The sequence below is a fragment of the Geospiza fortis genome, unplaced genomic scaffold, assembly GCF_000277835.1.
Source record: "Geospiza fortis unplaced genomic scaffold, GeoFor_1.0 scaffold240, whole genome shotgun sequence".
Lineage (NCBI taxonomy): Eukaryota > Metazoa > Chordata > Aves > Passeriformes > Thraupidae > Geospiza > Geospiza fortis.
Window position 1 is genome coordinate 1197209 of NW_005054379.1, and position 19840 is coordinate 1217048.

Sequence of the window (19840 nt, forward strand, 5' to 3'; positions counted from 1 at the left end):
CCTGCTGCTTTCAAATCTGTGGCACCTGAATGCTTTGTTCAATTGAGTTCTACTTTTTACTGCTACCTGCAAATTTGTCCAGAGGGGCAGTATGAAACTGAGGCATGGATCATGGTATCTGAGATCTACTTGTTGGCAAGGACAATATATTTTTATAATAGGTTTTACTACTAGCCACTAGCAAACATTTCACCACTACTTATTGAAAGAATAATATTGAAACATGGTGAACCCAAAACCACAGTTGCCATTTTTCTGGTATCTCACCTCTGCAATATTGAAGATATTTTTAATTAAACAGAAGATATACCTGTCTGGTATATTGCATAACCATTTTTTACAAATAAAGCAATTAATTATCTGGACTGAACCTATACAAACCTAGAATGCGTGTGTATTTAGTAGGTTTTAGTGTTTATTTCAGTGTTTGTAAATCTAAAGAAACATTGATTTTCAGCAGTGGTTGTTACCATGTTGGTCAGGGATATGGACTCTGTCATCATTCCATGTGCTATTTCAGTATTTTTAAGTCTTATTAAAAGCATTTGTCAAAGTGGCACTTGTTAAAGACAGGTTGGGGACCACTACATTTTTATGTTAAAATGGATGGGGCTGGCACATGGCAAACAGCCGGAATGGAGAAAGGCTTGAATATTTGAGTAAGAGCAGCTTGTTCCTATTAGGAATGCAATGAACACAGAAGAATTTATTTCCACTTTTCCCTGCACTATGTCTTATCTTCCTTTGAGCACTTTGCACAGGAGGAAAGCATTTTGCACAGTCTCTGTACACAGGGAAGGCACTGACAGCCAATCTGTGCCACAACAAATCTAGGAAGGTCCATGGTCTCAGCTGTTGCCCCTTCCCTCCTCTGCAAAATGTCTTTGAAGAAGCTTCTGTTGGCTCCATTACCTTTGAATCCCATGTTTTCTGGAAACTGGAGCTCTTATTAGGTACCTGCAATAAATTTCTCATGCATTCCACTTGCTGACAAGTCTGTAAATACCACTTTGTTTCCTAAGTGAACATATTGATGGTGACATATGTCAGCATGGCATCTGGAGAAAATAATGCTGTTCTGGTCACCTCCACCATTGCTGTAGCCCTCAGGGCACAGGTAGAACCTTTGTCTTACTCCTGAGGTTCTGCCTCCCTCCCTGACTCTGGGGACTGCTGTTAAATGGACTTCCTGCCCATTTGCATTTGGAGGCCCACATGGTTGCCAGTGAAGTGAAATTGCAGTGTTCACCTCCCTTTAAATGCTCTGGCCCACACATTGAGGATTTTAGATCAGAGCAAATACTTCTGAGAGATTGCCTGCCTAAAATTTCACACTTCGTGAAAATTCTCCACAACTGGGATTCATAATAAACATTTTTTGCCTAAATACCTATTTTGTCTAGCTGTCTACTGGTGCCTGATCATTTGTCAAAAATGGCTATTCAGTTCCCTAAACTAATGGATTTCTACCTCTGATGCTTCCTATGCCTGTACCACACTGATATTTCTCCAATGCTCCACCTGCAAATGAATATGGAGAGAGGAGAAATGTGCACAAGGAGTTGCAAGGTTACCCTTCCATCAGCATGAAACAAGAGTTTCCCTGAATGTCATGGGCACTGCATCACCTTGTGCTTGATGAGTGGGTGGTGGTAGGAATGAAAGCTTAGGTAATACCAGATTGCTTTATTTTGGATGAAAGCTCAGGGTAGCCCTGAGTAATCTGGCACTACCTTCTCTGCAAAAGGAAGACCACAGTTAATACCAAGATTATGGAGCGATTTTCTATTCAGTCCTGAGTGATTGCTCTCACAATGCCAATCAGAGAAATGGAAATTATCTTATTTTTTTTAGAGAGAACACCCAAACAAGTTTTGGAAGGGGATTAAAGAAGAAAAATCCAGTTAATGCTTTTTATTTTTTGAGTATTTTTGGTAGCTTTTATCCCGATTCAGTAACTATGCTCGTCATCATTGTCTGTTTCATTGGCAGCAACATTGAATGGAATTTATCTAAACCTACTCACAGTTTTTCCTACAAATCCTTTTTACCCTTGTCACCCCTCAGCTTCACACTGGGTCTCTGACTTTTATCTGACTGTTGACAATGGGAATACTTACATGTCTTGGTTTATATTGGCATGTATATTCATGCTGGAGCAAGTACTCACTCAGGACTATGATCTGTACGGCGGAAAATTGCCTCAGACCGTGCTGTAGGCAAGAAAGCTGTCTGGGCTTTCTCACGCAGAACATATCCCAGAGCCCAGGTCTGCTGGAAGGTGCTGAAGAAGATGCTTGGGTAACAATAACCACACCCATCAAGATGCTGTGGGAAAGGGTAAGATGTTTCTAGAGCACTGGAATATTTTTGGGAGACCTAGCTGTATTTCAGCATTATGGCAACATCTGAAAAGGCCTCTGGTTCCCAGCAGTGGGGTTTGAAGCTCAAAAATTAAGTTTTGATGAGTACTTAAATTCTGAAATAAAATAAAATTACTCCTACCAAGACAATGCCAAGTTGTTCTACTTGTCATTGGTCTGGAAGTTAGCAGAGACATCATTCCTGGTACTGGAATGCATTCACATTTTCTCTCCCTTAAATATGTTTTTACATTTCATGTTCAAATATATTTTCATTTATTTGCTTTTTTTTCTTTTTTTTTTTATTTAGATGCTTGTATGATTTTAAGCATAATAGATCATTTCTGTGTCAATGACAGCATCTCCTTTTAAATGCAGAATACCTCTTGAAGACAATTGTTTGGTGGAGAGATTGGAGATAGAAATAGAGCACAGAAATAAATTGCATATTTCTTTGGTTTTGATTTTTTCCCTCTAAAACCTGCATTTCATCTGAATGGAGATGCATAAAAATCCCATTAAAATTGGTTCCACTTCTTTGGAATGTGCTGTAAGACTAATTCTGACAAAGTTGACATTTTATATGCTCATATCATGACTTACAAAAGGTAATAAAAATAAATTCTCTTGTATAGTCACTATAAAACCTGGTATGAGATGAACATTAGGTTTGATACAGACATCCTTACTGCTATGTCAGTAAAAAGAGACAAGGACCCTATCAAATACACCTTTTACTTTCACTTGGCTAAATTTTCAGCTGTCTTGTACGCTGAAAACATTCTTTACTAATATCTTTCTTGGTGGAAAAATGTGACCTTTAAACAATTATTTAGATTAAACCAAAATTAATATTCTAATTGATAGATTTCCCCTAGTCAATCAGCTGAAGAAGAACCTACACCCTGCAAAATATTACCAATGAGTTAATGAAGCACAGGCTGCACAAATTCCATTCTTTTGTGTAAACTCCCATTACAGGTTTAAAGAGGTCTGCAAGCTGCTCACACCAAGATAATCCAATGCTCTCAATTTAAAGAAGTTGCTGTGTGTGTCTTTGGACAGAACAAGAACAAGTACTTCAGAAGTAGTCCTAGGCTCATAACATCATTGCTACTACAATGTATTTTTTTTTAATCCTAAATTGCTGCTCAAGTGAAAATGTAATAAAGAATTTTTTGCATGTGATCATGCTGAATCTCTCCTCTATAGCCAAGTTTGAGTACAGGATTCAATAACACTCAAACAAGTACATCACTGCTGCAGAGCTCTCAAGAAAAAACTGATACTGAGTCCAGAAATGAGTCTACTCATTTGTAAAAGTACCTCTGTAATTTAGGATGCTGAGACTGACTGATCTTAAGATTTACCAGAAAATTAATTTGAAAGATGTGTATCAGGTGATGTATACATATTTTAAAGTATCAATATGAAAAAAAGATTTCCAAATTTTTATTTGCATCTTACTGCTTTATGGCTGTGCAGTTAGATTCATTCACTAGCTGGGCAAAAGGTCACAAGTAGAATGCTACATGTTGCTAAGATCTACCTGAGTTTTCACATGCAATACAATGGAGAAAACTGGCCCAGAAGGGCTCCAGCCCAATGTTGCATGAAAGACTTCTCTTGAGGAAAAAGCATTCTACAAGGATTCCATTTTCTGAGGAGACACAAAGAACAAACTTTACTCATGAGTAGTTCTGACAAGTGTTAGTGTCTTGTCAGGCCTTCATAACTTCCAGACAATGTATGCAGGCACTCCTCACTTCCTCCCAAAGAGAAATCTGTCAGCTGAACTATTAAAGGACCTATATTTCAAATTAAAAGTCTTTTTATGACTTCAGAAAATGCCCAGAAACCTTGCATATGTTTTCAAACACAAATGAGAGTACTGCATTCACATAAGTACTATTGTAGCTAGTGATGGTTGAAAACAATGGAAACCAAGTCACAAAATACTTTAAATGTCAAAGTGACTTGAATTTCATGATATTCAGCCCTTTCTTAATTTTTGAAGGTTTTACAAAGCACCATTTCTTCAAACCTGTTTTTATTACTAACTGCAATAAAGACAATCAAAAGAACAGAAGTTCCCTTTTAATTGTAATTTATTTTTTTCTTTTTCCATTCTGTGTCTTTTAAAATGTTTTCCAATTTTCGAAGTAACAAAAATATGGAAAGTGATTTTTTCCCCTCCTTTTTTCACAGTTTGATATTCTGTATTCATCCAGTCACAAGGTATTTCATAGCAATTACAGACTGGCAAACAAAAAAAGGAAGGGAAAAATAAAATTTAACAAGAAAAATGGAAAAAGCTTTTAGACTGCATTTTTTAATGTTCAATTCATAAAAGGAAAGAAAGAGGGAAATACATGAAAACAGCAAACTCTTGACATTTGATTTTGAATATTTTCAACACCAATGAATGTGTGGAATCTTAAAAGCAAAACCAAATAAAAGCCTGAAAACATTTGATGTGCTTCCACAATCACAAAAAGCGTACTTTTGGTGTGGCAAATGGAGACAGGGTATACAACTGACAGACCTGCACTCAAACACGTCACTAATGGTAAATCAGTTCTTGAGTGGAGTACATTTTCTCCATGAATAGGAGCTGGTAGTCATACCTCTGTTTGCTTCAAGCTTTCCATGGGAGGTATCAGCCCCATGCAAGGCAATATCATCTCACTTTGGTTACTATGGAAACCGGCTGTGCCTGGCTGCAACTGTAGGCACTGGGTCCATTTGGGCTGCCTTAATGATCTTGTAATATATGACATGTTGCATAAAACAGTGTTCTTTATTCTCAAAGAAGCAATGCACTTCGCAGATCTCAGTGTTTTAGAAATGGCTTTGCAGTTGGTATCCAGTCCTTCTGCTGCGTGGAGTTTTGAGTGCCTATTATAGCTTGATCCAGAAGAAACAAAGGTCAGTTTTGGTTTCCTTCTCCCCGCCCGCCACATATTACTATTTAATTGTTGCCACTTTACATGCAGTCACATGAAGTCAGGGCTTTTCTTGGAAAGTGGAAAAAATCAGTGTGAATTCTCTTTGACTTGGAAAAGATGTACTGCCAACACCAGCAGAAAAGATTTGGACCAGTGAAAGGAGGAGCAATACCACTGATACCCATTTACACTTTTTCTGGATTTGCCAGCCCAATTGGGTGACACACCAGCTCTCACCCAGTGGAGGGGTCAAGAAGGTGTGTAGTAGTGGGGAAGCTTAATGTAAAAGTGGAGTTGAGGAAACTGATAAAAACGACTGTTTTTTAGAATGGTTTTAAAGGTATAAAGAATGGTTTTTTTATCTTATGCTATGTGTGCCTTAATCTAACAAGGCCTTTAAAAGTTCAAACTCTCAAAACAAACCTCCTTCTGAGTGCTTTAATTAGATTTTACCATCTACATCTTCATCTGTACATGGGTTACAGGGGAAGTAGCAGCTGTTTTACAGAGGGAGCTTTGGGGTTTGTCTGTGCCGCTGGGACACTTAGAGCAGTTCCTAAGGGTATGGCTTTGAGATCCTATCTCTTTTTATAGGAGGCCTGTAAGAAGCTTAGAAGATTGTCTAGACTGGTCTAGTGAGAGGTATCTTGCCTGCGACAGGGGTGCTAGAATGAGATAATCTGTAAGCTTTCTTCCAACCCAAACCATTATGTGACTATGATTCTAAGACAGGCTTGTGTAGCTATAGCCTAATGCCATGGTCACCTCTAGACTTTGTCTTCTTCACACAAGCCTGAACAGACTAGCTGGCTATCTTGATGTGGATTGTTGCCCTTTACAGCTCAGCTGTGCTCTCTGATCAATCTCTATGACAGCCTGTGTCATCCAAAATGAGTTCAGTCAGCTGCCTACACTGCACAAACACAACTTTGACTTGTATGGCTCTCTGGTCCCAGTCCTGGAGCCAGATGGAATGAGCTTCTTTGACCTTCTGGGCACATCAGAGCTGTTCAATGTCTGTTATAGCTTTCTAGGGCAGTGAATGCAAAAAAAAGAATACACTGTTGACATTTTATTAACTTGAAGGATTATACTTTCGGCAACATTCCAGAAAAAGAGTTTATGTATGGTGTATTATCTGTTACGCCCACATTTGGATTTCAATACTCATCAGTTCATAAGCAGGAACAACTTGAAACAGGGACAGTATTTATCATGTTATGCTGTTTACCACTGTAAAGAAAACAGAGGAGCATTCCTATTCTGTCATACTTATATTCTATTTGTCACATTACAGTCTCCTGATGGATAGCTTTGCACACTGCTTTTTCAAGCTTTTGTCCACACACACAGGTAAAGCGACTTGTCACAAAGGCAGTGCTACTGAAGGTGCCAGTTAGTCTTTTGGTTACTTCAGAGACCAATTCTGTTTTTCTTGTGCGTCATCTTCCATTTTGAGCAGAAGCTTTCTTTTTCTGAGTGCCTATGCATTGCATAGCAAATAGAGGGTGAGGAGTTTTAGATAGCTCTGCCAATATTTGTCACCACTGCTGCAACTTCCTGTTCCATGCTGCTGAGTGTGCTCTATTTCCCCCAAGGACACTGAGACCTCTCACCTGGGGACTGGCTCCCAGTCAATGTTTAGTGTTGGTTCTTCTGATTTCCGTGTTGAACTGGTGGTCAGGTATGGTCTCTGGCCCATTTGTTCTGCCATGAACACAGCGATGTAGAATAAACTAAACAGAAGCTATGTTGTAACAAATTTTTTAATATCTCATTTAGCTTTATGGGCACAGGAAAGGGCAGAAAGGAAAAGAGGCAGGCTGACATGCTTTTGTTCACAAAGCTTGCAAGCTAAAAAATAGTAGTTGGTACACCTCACAATATTTTCTGATGTGTTTCTGATATGTTTCCTCATGCTTTTCTGATAATTTTTTTCTGCATTGTGGAAACAAATCAGTGTAGCTTCTGTGAGTGTACAGATATGAGGGGGAATTCTGTTGCCCCCCTTCCCCATCTCTCTGATGCAGAAGACAGAAAACAGGGAAAAAAGCATTCAAGAGACTAAGTGAATGGCAGCAAACCCAACACAGCAGGAGGGCTGGGGGGGGGAGCAGCAGGTGGAACAGGAGAGAGGACAGACACAGATATCAGAGAAGGAAGACACACATTCAGGAGCAGCTTTGAAAGAAGGATTTTGTTAAGATTTAACAAGTTAATCACTGCATGCTAATTACTGTTAATGAAAAGATTAAAAATAATAAAAGCAATTTATCTCATTCCAAAATAATTAGCCTTAATAACTTGTTTATACAGCATATAGAAAGAGATTTTGATGGGAATCCGCCCAACATCTGTGTACGCATACTGTATATATCAGCAACAGGTTCTTGTAAAGTGTCTGACAGATGCGGGATCATCAGTTTGCTGAGACTTTAACAAGGTTCCAGGGATCTGAGCACCAAATTATTCTGATTTTCTGTCAGGTTTGCAGCTGCTCATGTTTCTGAAAATGAGGATCATCTCTCTGTATTCTCCCTTATCTATGTATGTTGCATTAGTCTTGCTCTATGTCTTGGGAAACCAAAGAGACCTTAAGGGACTTCATCAGGATGATTACAGAATCACTGCTGGGCTTGGAGTCTGCCTTCCTGGCACCTGTGGCAAGATTTATTTGGGTTTCCAATCCTGCATGACTCATGCGTACCACAAGTTTGAGAAATAATATTCTTCTGATAATGCTGATAAGTGGCATCAATTCCCTTTGTTATTATTGTAAAGTGATTTAGCTGGTGTGTAGTTCAGTTTTTTTACACACAAGGAAAAATTAATAGTGCACTTACTGCCTCTTGTATTCAGTCATAACAGCAGTCAGACAGATCACTGGTAAGGCAAGCTGAGGGGTAAAAGTGTGAAACGGCAGGGATTTCTCATCCAGGTGTCTTGAGTAATTGAAGCTATCTACAGAGAACTCTTGCTGAGTAAAAAAGGGCAGAATATTATTAACATCATTATGGCCCTTAAAACACTGAATGAATGATAAAGGTATTGAGGAGGATAATAAGTCTAGGTGAGTATCACCTGTGGAGATTCCTTATTGAATAGCTCTGCTTAAACCAGAGCCATTAAGCTCTGCTCAAACCAGAGCCATTTATTGATGGCTCTGACTTGCACATTTGTTGCCATCCTGGCTACTGCTGGCGAGTTGAGCAGTCCAAGTAATCTGAACAAGCAACGCTGGCTACCACTTTGACGATTCCTCTGCATTTAGGTCTTCCACACATGAAAGGAGTGCAGCCTTCTTCCAGCTGTCCTCCTTCAAGTGCAAATGTCTCCAATGACAGCAGTGTAAGGGACCCTTCACAGCAAGCTGGGCACATACCTCCCTGGATTCTGCAGGCTGCACTGAACAAGCTGCAGCAGCAGCATGTGATTAAGCTGATGCAGGGCACAGTCTTTGTCCAAAGGAGCCTTATCTGAGTTGCTCTCTTGCAAATTGTTTTTAGGTGGAGATATCATCTGCTGCACCTGGATAAGTGGGGTTGAAGCCTCTTAAATGTTGATGAGGAGGGTTAGCTGGAGTGAGCAGAATGAGGAGAGTTAGGGCTGTGATGGTTCTGCCTTCTTTGTGGTGCTATGAGGATGCCTACCGTAGGTCCTTTGCTCGATCTGTGCTAGGGTTCCTAGGCTTCATCTTCTGGGGTACTGCTGTAGCTCAGATGTTTGGTGGCGTTTCAGTCATCCTCATGTTCAAGAACTACAGATATTTATTTCAGGAGCCTTACTTGTCTCTCCCTGGTTGGTTGGCTCTTGCAACTGCACTTACACTGCTACCTACTGGAGTTTTGGCTGTCTCTATTTCTATTAAGTGTTCCCACAATCAGCAAGGGACTTTCATGTACCTGCTGCTGCTCCTTCTTTGCTTAGAAATGTCTTCAGCAGCTCTGGCACATTCCTACTATGTTAGGACAGCTTCTCAGCTGGAAAGTGCTATCAGTTACCTTTTTCACCAGCACAACTGGACATGCTCCCAGGATCCTGGAAACAGTGCTGTGGATGTGATACAGAGGAAGCTGCACTGTTGTGGGGTCCACAACTACACAGACTGGCTAAAGGCATCATCTTTGTGTCATCCAACTCATGTCCCTGAAAGCTGCTGTAAGGAGAAGCATTCTCTCTGCAGAGGAGACTTAGGCAATGTGGAGCAGCTTTCTGAGGAAGGCTGTCTAAAGAAGCTGGAAGACCAGTTGTGTTTTTCCATGCTGTACATTTTTTGGTCTTGTACTGTGCTAAGCATCTTGGAGCTCTTGGCTGCTGTCAGCAATGGCATCCTCATGAGACGTCGGCCATTCCACGAACTTCGTATTCTGGACTCATATATCTTCTCACTGGACTATAGGTACTAGCTGCTTTGCTGGACATTCTACATATTTCCTTGGCTTTTTACTACTTTGTTGTTGCATTGGAAAAAAAAAAAAAGCATAAATAATAATAATCGTGGATCAAACTAGTTGATCGCTGTTTTTTTTTTTCTTTAGTGTCATGATCTTAGATCAGTTCTCCCACAGGTTTTTTTTCAATAAGCATTCTTTATGTGAAAATCTTCTGGGGACAAGTCTTCAGCGTGTGCAGGCACAAAACCACCGTATGTGAGTGCAGGGGTAGCAATAAGAAAAGGTGTATCTGGCTTAGGGCAACTTGTTGTGACGTTATGAGCTTTTGGACTGCATCTTAACTGTACTAGAATCTTGGAGGGCAATTAATGTGCAGATTCTTCTACATCCAAACTTGTGTTGGAAGCTTTGGTTTTTCTATAAGAAGCCCTTTGATAAAGTTTAATATTTATTTTTCTGGCTCAAATGCTGGTTTAAGTAACTTACTCTTCAATGAAAATCCATGTCAGTTTTTGAAGTGGCATGGGGGTACAATCTAAATAGGTTTGACAGTGACAGAGTAAGTAATATGATGATGAGCAGCAGGAGGTAAAGCAATCTTGGGAGTTGCACAAGAACAATTCCCAAATAATAGAGCAAGGAAGTCTGTCTGTATTCATTCATTTATTTCATGACAGAGCAAGGAAGGAGTCAATTATTTTTTGCCAAAAAAGTAATGTGGGGCCATGTGTGTGCTTGAATTATGCTAGAAATACATTGCTTTTTCTTAAGATCGGTCTGCCCTTCTTACTAAATCCACTTTTTACCAGTTTTCTGTCAGTCTCCCTCCAGCCTGCATGTGCTGAAAGGGACTAAGTTAGCATGTGGAATACTCATATGCTTATTTATGTCAGTGCTATTGCTTTTTAGAGAGGTGCTGGCAAAGACTCGGCTCCACCTGCATTGGACTGCTCAGTGCGTGCTTGCATGTATGTATCTGTTTGGAAGGTGTCTTAAGCCCCTCTGCTGACCTGGGAATGGGCACTCCAGCAGCTTTATCCTTTGGTACATGTGTGTAGGAGATCTCCAGGGCCTACAACTGCACCACATTAGGTTTTATTGGGCTGGAAACAAGGAAAAGGCCAGGCTCACAAAAAGTGCTGGACCTGGCTACTCCCTTAGTGCTTGAAGTAATAATCAATTCAATCATTATTGCTCTAAGTTTTTTACCAAACTTCAGGTAACTTAGTGCAAATTTCAGACCCTAAATCACCAGATACTGATTTTCATGAGCAGAAAAGAGAAAAAGCCAGAGAAATTACATCAGTTCTTGAGTGCTAATTATTAGCCATGTGAAACAACAAACATGTAATATACTGCAAAGGTTCTCCAGTATAAAAAAAACCCAATAAAACAACAAACCCAAACCAAGCAAAAACCCTACCAAAATCCATACAGCTCTTTCCAAACCTACCTCAAACAATTAAGGTATTGCTTTAGATAAAGGAAAATAATTAATTCATTAGACAGAATAGTTCTTAAATAAAGAGGGAATGATGTGGGATGGGTGTGGCATGAATGAAGTTTGTCTAGTCAAGCACCACAATAGAGACTTTGTGGTACCCTGGCACATAAATGCTTTGTAATGCAAATTACTGTTATGACATTAAAAAGATGCAATGAAAATGGAGTGACAGCAATAGGCCTAGGGAGAAAGAGTTTATTGGAGAAAGGAAAGTGGGAGAATGGAGTAGGTAAGGTACCTTTTTACCATTTGCCTTTATTAAGGAGGTTATTATTCTTAAATCTTATACCTTACAACTTATTTTACACTTTCTGAGCCAGTCTCTTTGAGGGGAATGCCCATATTTTTCATCACTAAGAAGAAAGTAATAATTTCAAGATGATTAAAGAGAGTGATTATGTGGATATCTTCATCTATTCTCCTGTCTGCTAAAAGTTAAGGTCATTCATGAGTCCCTCTATTCTTATTGTATTAAGAAAATGAAAATATAAATATGAAATTAATTAACTGGACATTAAATATATGAAATAGCTTTTAGCAGTTATTTTTTCCCTTACATATTCTTCCCTGTAGACGAGCACATCTCAAACTTGGTAATAAGTGTGAGGATGCATGAGATAGACATAATCTGGCTATAAATGGTTGTTAGTAGAATAGAAGACAAAACAATAGGTTTATTACCCCTTTGATGTTTGGCAGTTTGATTCTGAATACTTACTTCTGGACAGGAATAACTTCTTTTGGAATAAAAATAGTGCCATTTCTAAGCAAGTGCACTTGGTTTCTGCATTGTAAGATACATAAACCTTGCATGCTATTGCATTCTGTGCATTTTGTTGTCTTCATTCTGACAGGATCGCCAGCTGTTTTTCATAATCTAAAAAAATTAGCAGCTCTGTAGGAAGGCAGCAGATGACTTACAGTTAACATTTCTGAGAATTCCATTGCTTTAGATTTGAAGGGGAAAAACTGATATCCAGCTCAAAGCTGGAAATCTATTCTGTGATTACTCTTTTACAGAGCTTTTATATAGATATAGATCCCGTATATTCTATGCATGAGCTGGTGATTATACTGTGATATCTTTTGTAGAAGGCAACAGTCAGAATAGTAGAATTGCTTCTGAAATGTGAAAGACATTATTGCAGCTTTTTCTCAACTGTCTTTCTGTCTTTCCCTCTTTCTAACTTTTTTCCAAGAACTCTGTATTTTTTCCCTTTTTCCTTTATTGTGAATGATGGCTTGATTTAACTCTGAGTAGAACATAATTCAGCTTCTGAATTATGAGTTGTTCTTCATCAAATCTCTTGTCTTTTCAGTTCAAAATTAAATTCTGTCTCACAAACACAAAGTAGAAAATCCAGGCTTTGCTAGATGATGATTGAAGACTCAGTCCCTGCCTAACTTACATGGATAATGTTAAATCAGTTAAAATGACTCTTTAATTGAAATTATGGCTTTTGTAGTCTGTTGTAGAGTTGCTCTGTGTAGAGTAACAGGAGGTTGTAGAGTTACATTTTGTATTTTCTTGAAAAATTCAACTTGTACATCTAGGTTAGCCTCCTTCCTGCAAGGTGGAATTACACAGGGTAATAAACAAGCTGAGAGAAGAAAGGAAGCCTAACTCAAAAATATCACAGTATCATTCTGGAAGATGATGCAAATAATTTTTGACCTAAGAAGTACAGAGAATGAGCTGAACCACTTACTCAATTATGTCAAATGATCAGCATTCATTTATTAAATGATGTAAAGTGAAATTCAATTAGAGCAAGTAAGTGATTACATTATGTAAAGCAATTTTTAAAACTGGGTAATATGATACCATTTATTACATTAGGTTTAGAATATTGGATATTGGTATTTTTATTCAATTCATGGAAATGCTTATGATGGACTAGTTAAAAGAGTTTGCAAGTGAAACCACTCCTCCTTATATTTCTTTTTTAGTACTGAATGTGCCGCTATTGCTTTCAAAGCAAAGGCTCAGATTTTACTATGACATTGTTCTTATAAGTAAAATCTTGTAAACAGCACTTGTAAAGCTAATTAGTAAGATGTCCAAAACAGTGAAAAGGATCGCCAATTAACTATCTTAGCAGAGGGGAGGCAAGGGGAGAAATTGACTGCTAAAATTCCAATCTTACAGGAAACATACTAACATATTATGGAAATAAAATGTCTTAGTATCTTTCTATAAGACTAGATTTTCTATTTTGCAGACAAATAGGATGAAATAATCAGATTGGAAGATTTTATTGAGGCTTTTCTGGAGTGGGACAATGAAATTTCAACCTCTGTGTGCTGACAAGAGGGTCACATTTTTTCATACTACTCTGCTAGCACACTTTCCTGTGATTATATTTGATTGTGATTATTTGAGGGGGTGAAGAAACCCCCTCATCATATCTCTTAAAGTGTCCTCTTTTGCTACGCAGCCATTCATGTTGTAGAGCTGGGTTGGAGGTATAAAAAAATATTAGAAATAGGATCCATTATTAAATGGTCTTTTTTTTTTTTTGCTATACTTAGTGAAAGAGTATTTGTCTAAGGATTCAAATACCAATTTATTGCTTAAATTCAGGTATTCTTGTAGCCAGAACTTTTTAATGTCTTAAGGAATGTGTGCTTACTGTATGAGGCAGGTGCAAAATCCCTATGAGCCTATAGAATTCTAAAATGAATCTAAGTGTGCAACTTTATGCTGATTATTTGCAGAGCTGTGTGGGAGAAAATAGCATTCCAGATTTTAGGCAAGAGTTAGTGTGCAAGTGCCTCAAAACCATGTGCAAGTAAAAAAGGTAGTATTTTAGGACATCTGGAAGTGTTATTTTAAATATGTGGAGAATTCCCCTTGGCTGATAGAAGCAAAAAAAAAAAAAAATACAAACAAAAAACCAAAACTAAACAAAAAAACCCCTGATGTTTTTGTTTTGCTTTTTGTGGTTCTCTCCTGCTCTGCATAGGATTTTCATGCAGGAGGAAGCTGGAATGTCTGCATGAGAGAACCTCTATAATTTCACTAAAAGAAGAGCTCATTTTCTTACAAGGACAGTTTGGTCTAGGTGGAAAACAGTGTAAGGGTCTGTTAAAGATTGTGTGAAAGACCAGAAAAAGATAAAATGAGAAATTAAATAGGGAGAAGTAGCAGTGACTGTTGGGCTCTAATTGAGGAGAAAATGCTGAGAGAAAGTAGTGCAATAGTGTGAATGCAATAGCAACAGCTATACAAGGAAAAAAAAATGGAAAACAGAAGTTTTTTATTTCTGTATCTCAGTAATCATAGTTGTCCAGTGCTGTTAATAATTTGAGGTTAAAAAACTCCCCACAATGAAATTTTGAGATTGTAAAACATGTCCTCTAATCTCATATATCAACTGCTGAAATATCTAGCCACAGGATACCTGTTTAATTTAGCATGGTTTGAATTTATTATCTTCCCCCAAAAATTTTATTTTGAAGTTATAAAATTAAGAGCTTCAACATTCTATAAGAAAAAAAATACATGTAAATAATCTTTTATGTATGGTGAGCTGTACTTTTTTACCATGTAGTTTGGAAAATGGATTAGCATGGGACACATAATCTACAAAGTGAAGTATTCATAAGTACCTCATTTAGCTTTGCATTAGGCTGGGGGGGAAGAAAGGAAAAAATGTACAGTAGGCATAAAGAAATATTGAAATTCAAACTGGGTTTATATAGTGAATATGAAAAATGACAATGAAATATGATGGCTATTGAAGAAATTTCTTTTGGCAGTTTTAATATTTAGCAGCCCTGTCTTATGCAAATTTATGGCCATTATTATCTCCTGGCTTAACTAAAGGTTCAGAATAGACTATGCAATTGATGACCTTAAATTAATACCATGTAGTAATTTCTATAAATTAATTTCATACAGTATATTTGCAGTGCCTTGTATAAACTGGAGAATCATGGTAATAAAAGCACCGTCACTCTCTGAGCTAATAAAATCTCTGGTGACAGTGCATTCTTATGAATGGAGGATGTTGGCATCAGTCTCAGCTAAGGGAAGAAAAAAACCACAATCAAAATCCAAAACAAACAGACCAAAAGCCAAAACCCAAAAAACCCCAAACCACCACCACCAGCAGCAATAAGAAAAAACAGTGGAAACCCTTTTAAAGCAGCAGTGGATCAAAATGATTCACTCAACCCGCCAGTGTAATGAGGGCTTGGGAATCCCAGGCCTTGCTGACACCTCTTCTCCTGCCTCATTTTTCACTTTTTTGGCATGTGATATCAGCTGGCACATACCCTCTGAGGGTATGACAGCATCTAGTACAAGTAGCATCCCTTCCTTCCTGATACACAGTCCTGACTCCTCAGGGCTTTTCATCCTTCCCTGCATTAAAAGCTTTTCTGGCTGCTGTTTACATGAAGATTAATGGCTTAGCATCTGGGAGGTCTGATTGAAATGTACAACAGGATCTGTGCAGGTACGTTCAGGAAGAAGCAAACCCAGTCTTGTTAATAAGAATAAATTCTTTGAAACTTTTCTGGCTGAGCAAGATGAGAAGATTTTGTGGTTTACCTAGATGTCTCAAATACCTAAAGAAAATGGCATGGGCAAAATACTCTCACGCTGATAACAGGCAATGCTGAAAAGCTGCTGTGCCTTCACACTGCACCTCTTTGGTACTATGGTCTCCTTCAATCATACCAACACGAAATTGGTTTCAGCTGTGTGTCCAGGTATCAGAGGAGAGTATCTAGCTGTGACTTGTTGGCCTTGCTGCATCTCCCTTCAGACCAAATGCTAGATTCAGTAAACTTGCACAAACTGGGCTCATGATGCCATGCAATATATAACTAGCTGATCAGAGTCCAGCAAAACAAAGGACTCTGTTCTACTCTGCTATGTGTTTTACTCTGGGATAAGAAGAAAGGAATTTTGGTATGCTTCTTCATTAAAACAGACTTTTCATCCTGCATTAGGCAAAACTCCAGGGAAACAACCTTTCCCCACCCTTAATTAATCCAGAGAGTGAACAGGAGGATGACTAGACAGATGGGACATAATTTGAGTATGGAAAAAATTGTCATCATCCCTCTTTAATTAGTGTTATAGGATGGCTCTCTTCAGATATAAGTAGATATGACAAAGATGTGTTTCACATATTCAAGAGGGTAATTAAACTGCCACATGCTCAAACCAATATACATACAGATCTGATTAAAAAGCTGACTCTTTGAAAACAATGATGGATGAGGTTTTAATGCACATGGGTATTAGGAAAGCAGCAAGAAGGGATTGCTGTGAAATGAATTGCTGCAGTTCTAGTCTGTAGAGGGAAAAAGAAAAGGGAAAATATATTAAATTTAAAAGAGGGAAAGGCTATAAGGAGGAACCGAGGACACAAGAGAATGAATTCATGCTATACAGTTTAAAATAATGCTTTAATTATAAAAACAGAGGAGAGCAGGCAGGCTGTACCAGTCATTGAACCGCCACATACATCTATGAATAGTTATGCAGTATGCACCATGCAGACTGCTTCTTCCCTTCCAGACCATATGACTGCTCCTCAAGAATGCATGGTAGTTAGGTAGTAGGTGGTAGGTTAGGAGTGTGTATTTGTGGAGATGAGTTTCAACATTTGCATAGAAACAGGGCAAAAGGAAACCTAGTCTTCAGTTGCTCTAGTAGAGCAGGAAACTGTTTTTTGGGTTCCTGGCTGTTGTCTCTGCCTTGCTATTGATAGTGTTTTTACCTAGCAGTAAAACCCTTTTTTCACCACTTTAAAGTAAAATCAACAAAAGTTATTTTTGGTGTATGCAACAACACTTTTGCTGATTGAATTCTTGTTTAGTCTGCTTTTCTCTGGTGAAATCCATGTGGACTCTTGGAGACAGTGCAAGAGTAGGTACACAGAGGAAGAGGCCTGCAGAACTTCCTAAGTTGATCTGTAGTTATCTAGTAGATGTACATGACCCATCTACATGTATATTGGCTCATGTAAGTTGATTTTCTGAAGGCTGCTCCCTTTATGAGACAAACCTTGGAGCTGTTCTGACATTTGATTTCCAGCCACTGTCACTGTGTTGATAGAATGGCCGTTGTGACTCAAAATCACAGAATACACTCTGCCTAATTGCTCTGAGGTAATATGAAACTGACATCTTAATGTAACACTAAAAAAGTTGTGGAATGAGCTTGGTAGGCAACAAAATTAAGGGAAAAAAGGACTTAAATAAACTCATGATTTCCTGTCAAAATATTGAATAAATCTATTTGCATGTGAGAAAGTCAGAGAAAAACAAATGCCAGTTCTGTTGGGTAAGGGAAAGCTGGCATGCCAAGTTTGTGCCCCAGTCATATTGTGCTCTATTTTCACTATATCTGCTAAAATGGACCCTGTATCAAAATAAAAAAAACTTGTATAGAAAGTGATGTTGCAGTTATTTTTATCTGTGAGATGTAAAAGGAGGCAAAGCAAATGGTAAAATTTTTGCTCTTCCACAGATTCTTCCTCATTCAGCACTCTTGAAGGTTTCAGCTTCAAATCTTATCTTTTCTCCTATGGTGAAGCTTGTTTCATCATGCCACTTCACCTGATTATTTAATTTTTTCAAAGTGAGGTGCCAGTTTGAAAGCAAACCAGTGGGAGATCCTGAGTCACAGCTACAATTTAATAGGAAAATGCAAATAAATGCCATAATACAAAACCACTGACAGAGTCAGGATACAACTGACACCCTGTTGGTCAGGGTGGTGGCAGCAGTCCTGTTGAAATGATGGACGTAGTTCTGTTGAAGCAGTGATCCTGTAGGGCATTTGGCCTTCCTCTGAAGGTCCAGTGGTGGTTATGGAGCTCTTGTCCCCTGGGAATTCCGTGGATAAGGCTTCTTGTGGTGTTCCAAACATCACATTATATCCATGTAGGAATGCTTGTCTCCTCCCCCTGGGCAGAGTATCTCACAGTGGGATGATGTAATTTTTATCAGTCATTCAGTGAAACTCAATGGCCCATTAACAGAAAGTATCTCCTGGAGGGAGGATTGGTTGTGGCAAACACAAAGAAAACTGCCCCACCTGGTTTTAATGGATGGTGATTGAGGCCATGTTTTTGGTTACATCTTACACTGTTGCCTAAGACAAGTGAATACCATGTTCAGTAAAAGATAAATATTGTTTCCTGAACATATTTAGCTTTACTTTTGACTTTGTACGTACATCCCTGGCAGAGGGGCGCAGCTAATGGCCAACATTGACAGTGCAGAATGACTAGACATTTTCTTCATAACTGTATATTTTACAGCAGTTCCCAGATAAGTTTATTTTTCCCCCCTCCAAATTAGATATATAGTTACATTCTGAAGGCACAAAAAGCCTGACACTTAATATATCTGAACAAAACACAAATCAGTATCCATTAAAATTGGAGCTAGGGTTAAATAACTAAAGTAATATAGAAAATCCCTGGAACCTGCCTCAGATAGAAATTTCAACTCCAGACACTCAGCCAACAGAATTGCCCTTTTATTTATTTCCTGCCACTTTCATTATGATTTATTCTTTTCTATATAAATAATCCTTGTACCATACCCGGGGAGTTGTTTCATTTTTGCGAGGTAGAAATCATTCATTTCCTGCCAATGGAAGCTCATAAAACAATATATTGACAATTACAGCCAGCTGAGCTGGTGATTATGAGATTAATTATTCTTGTGAGTGATGGCATTTAGCTGCTTTAGGTTTCCAGCTCTGTTGTGTAAAGCATTTTCTGTGGACAGGAGGCATCTGTGCAGAGGCGAGGCTGCTGCAATGGACATGGGGTCAGGCCTGAGGACTCACAGCTCTCCTCCAAATGGGCAGGGGCATGATGGGTTTCACTCTGGGATTTCCAGCTGATGGCTTCCTGACAGCTGACATTTTGTGAAAATGCCTCTAGTACAATCTGGGTCAAATGCTATGTTTGGAAAGGAATCTCCAGGTTTTATGTGTGGACAGGAAGCTATTTTCACTTTTATTTACAGCAGGTTGCTCAGGATGCCCCACAGCTAGTGGTCACTGGTTTTCCCTGCAGTTACCATGAGAAATTAATGTCATGACAGCTGTGTTAAGAGACTGATCTGCAGAAAAAGTAAACAATCTCTCAAATATATTGGGCCACGTGCTAGTCAGAGGCTGTGATAGCTGTCCCAGAGCTGTCCCTATGTGGTGATGCTGAAACCAGTTTCACTGAACAGGATGGATGCTGTTTTAGAAGCCAAAGGAGAGAAAATTTAAGTGAAAATTTTAATTTCAAGTAAGAAAATTTAAGTAAGAAAATTAAGTAAGAAAATTTAAATTTTCTTTCTTCTTGTCAGGGAAAGTGTGTCATTGGACATGTATTTGCTCCAGACCTCATAAGATCCTTGCTTTTGCCACAACTCTCTGGGCAAAAGTTGGTGGTGGCCAAGCCTGGGGTGAGCCAGTGGAGTGTGTGCCTTGCACTGCTGTGGACCTGCACTGAGCACAGGGACACCATGGGGCAGCCCAGAGACAAATATCTGAGGCACTCTGCTGAAAGGGAATGTTCCTCTTAAAGAGAACAGTTGAAGTGCTGCATTACAGGGAGCATCTGCAGGCTGGGGACCTGACCAAAGAAATGGCAAATGTGG

General features: G+C 38.8%; 1 protein-coding gene across 1 annotated transcript in view; it reads left to right on the forward strand.

Moving 5' to 3' along the window:
- Positions 1-9717, forward strand: part of LOC102045477 (tetraspanin-3-like) — a 79437-nt gene extending 69720 nt beyond the window's left edge. The window contains exon 2 of the mRNA XM_005425027.2: positions 8882-9717. Within this exon, the coding sequence (XP_005425084.2) occupies positions 8882-9717 (836 nt within the window). The remainder of the gene's footprint in view (positions 1-8881) is intronic.
- The last annotated feature ends 10123 nt before the right edge of the window (positions 9718-19840 follow it).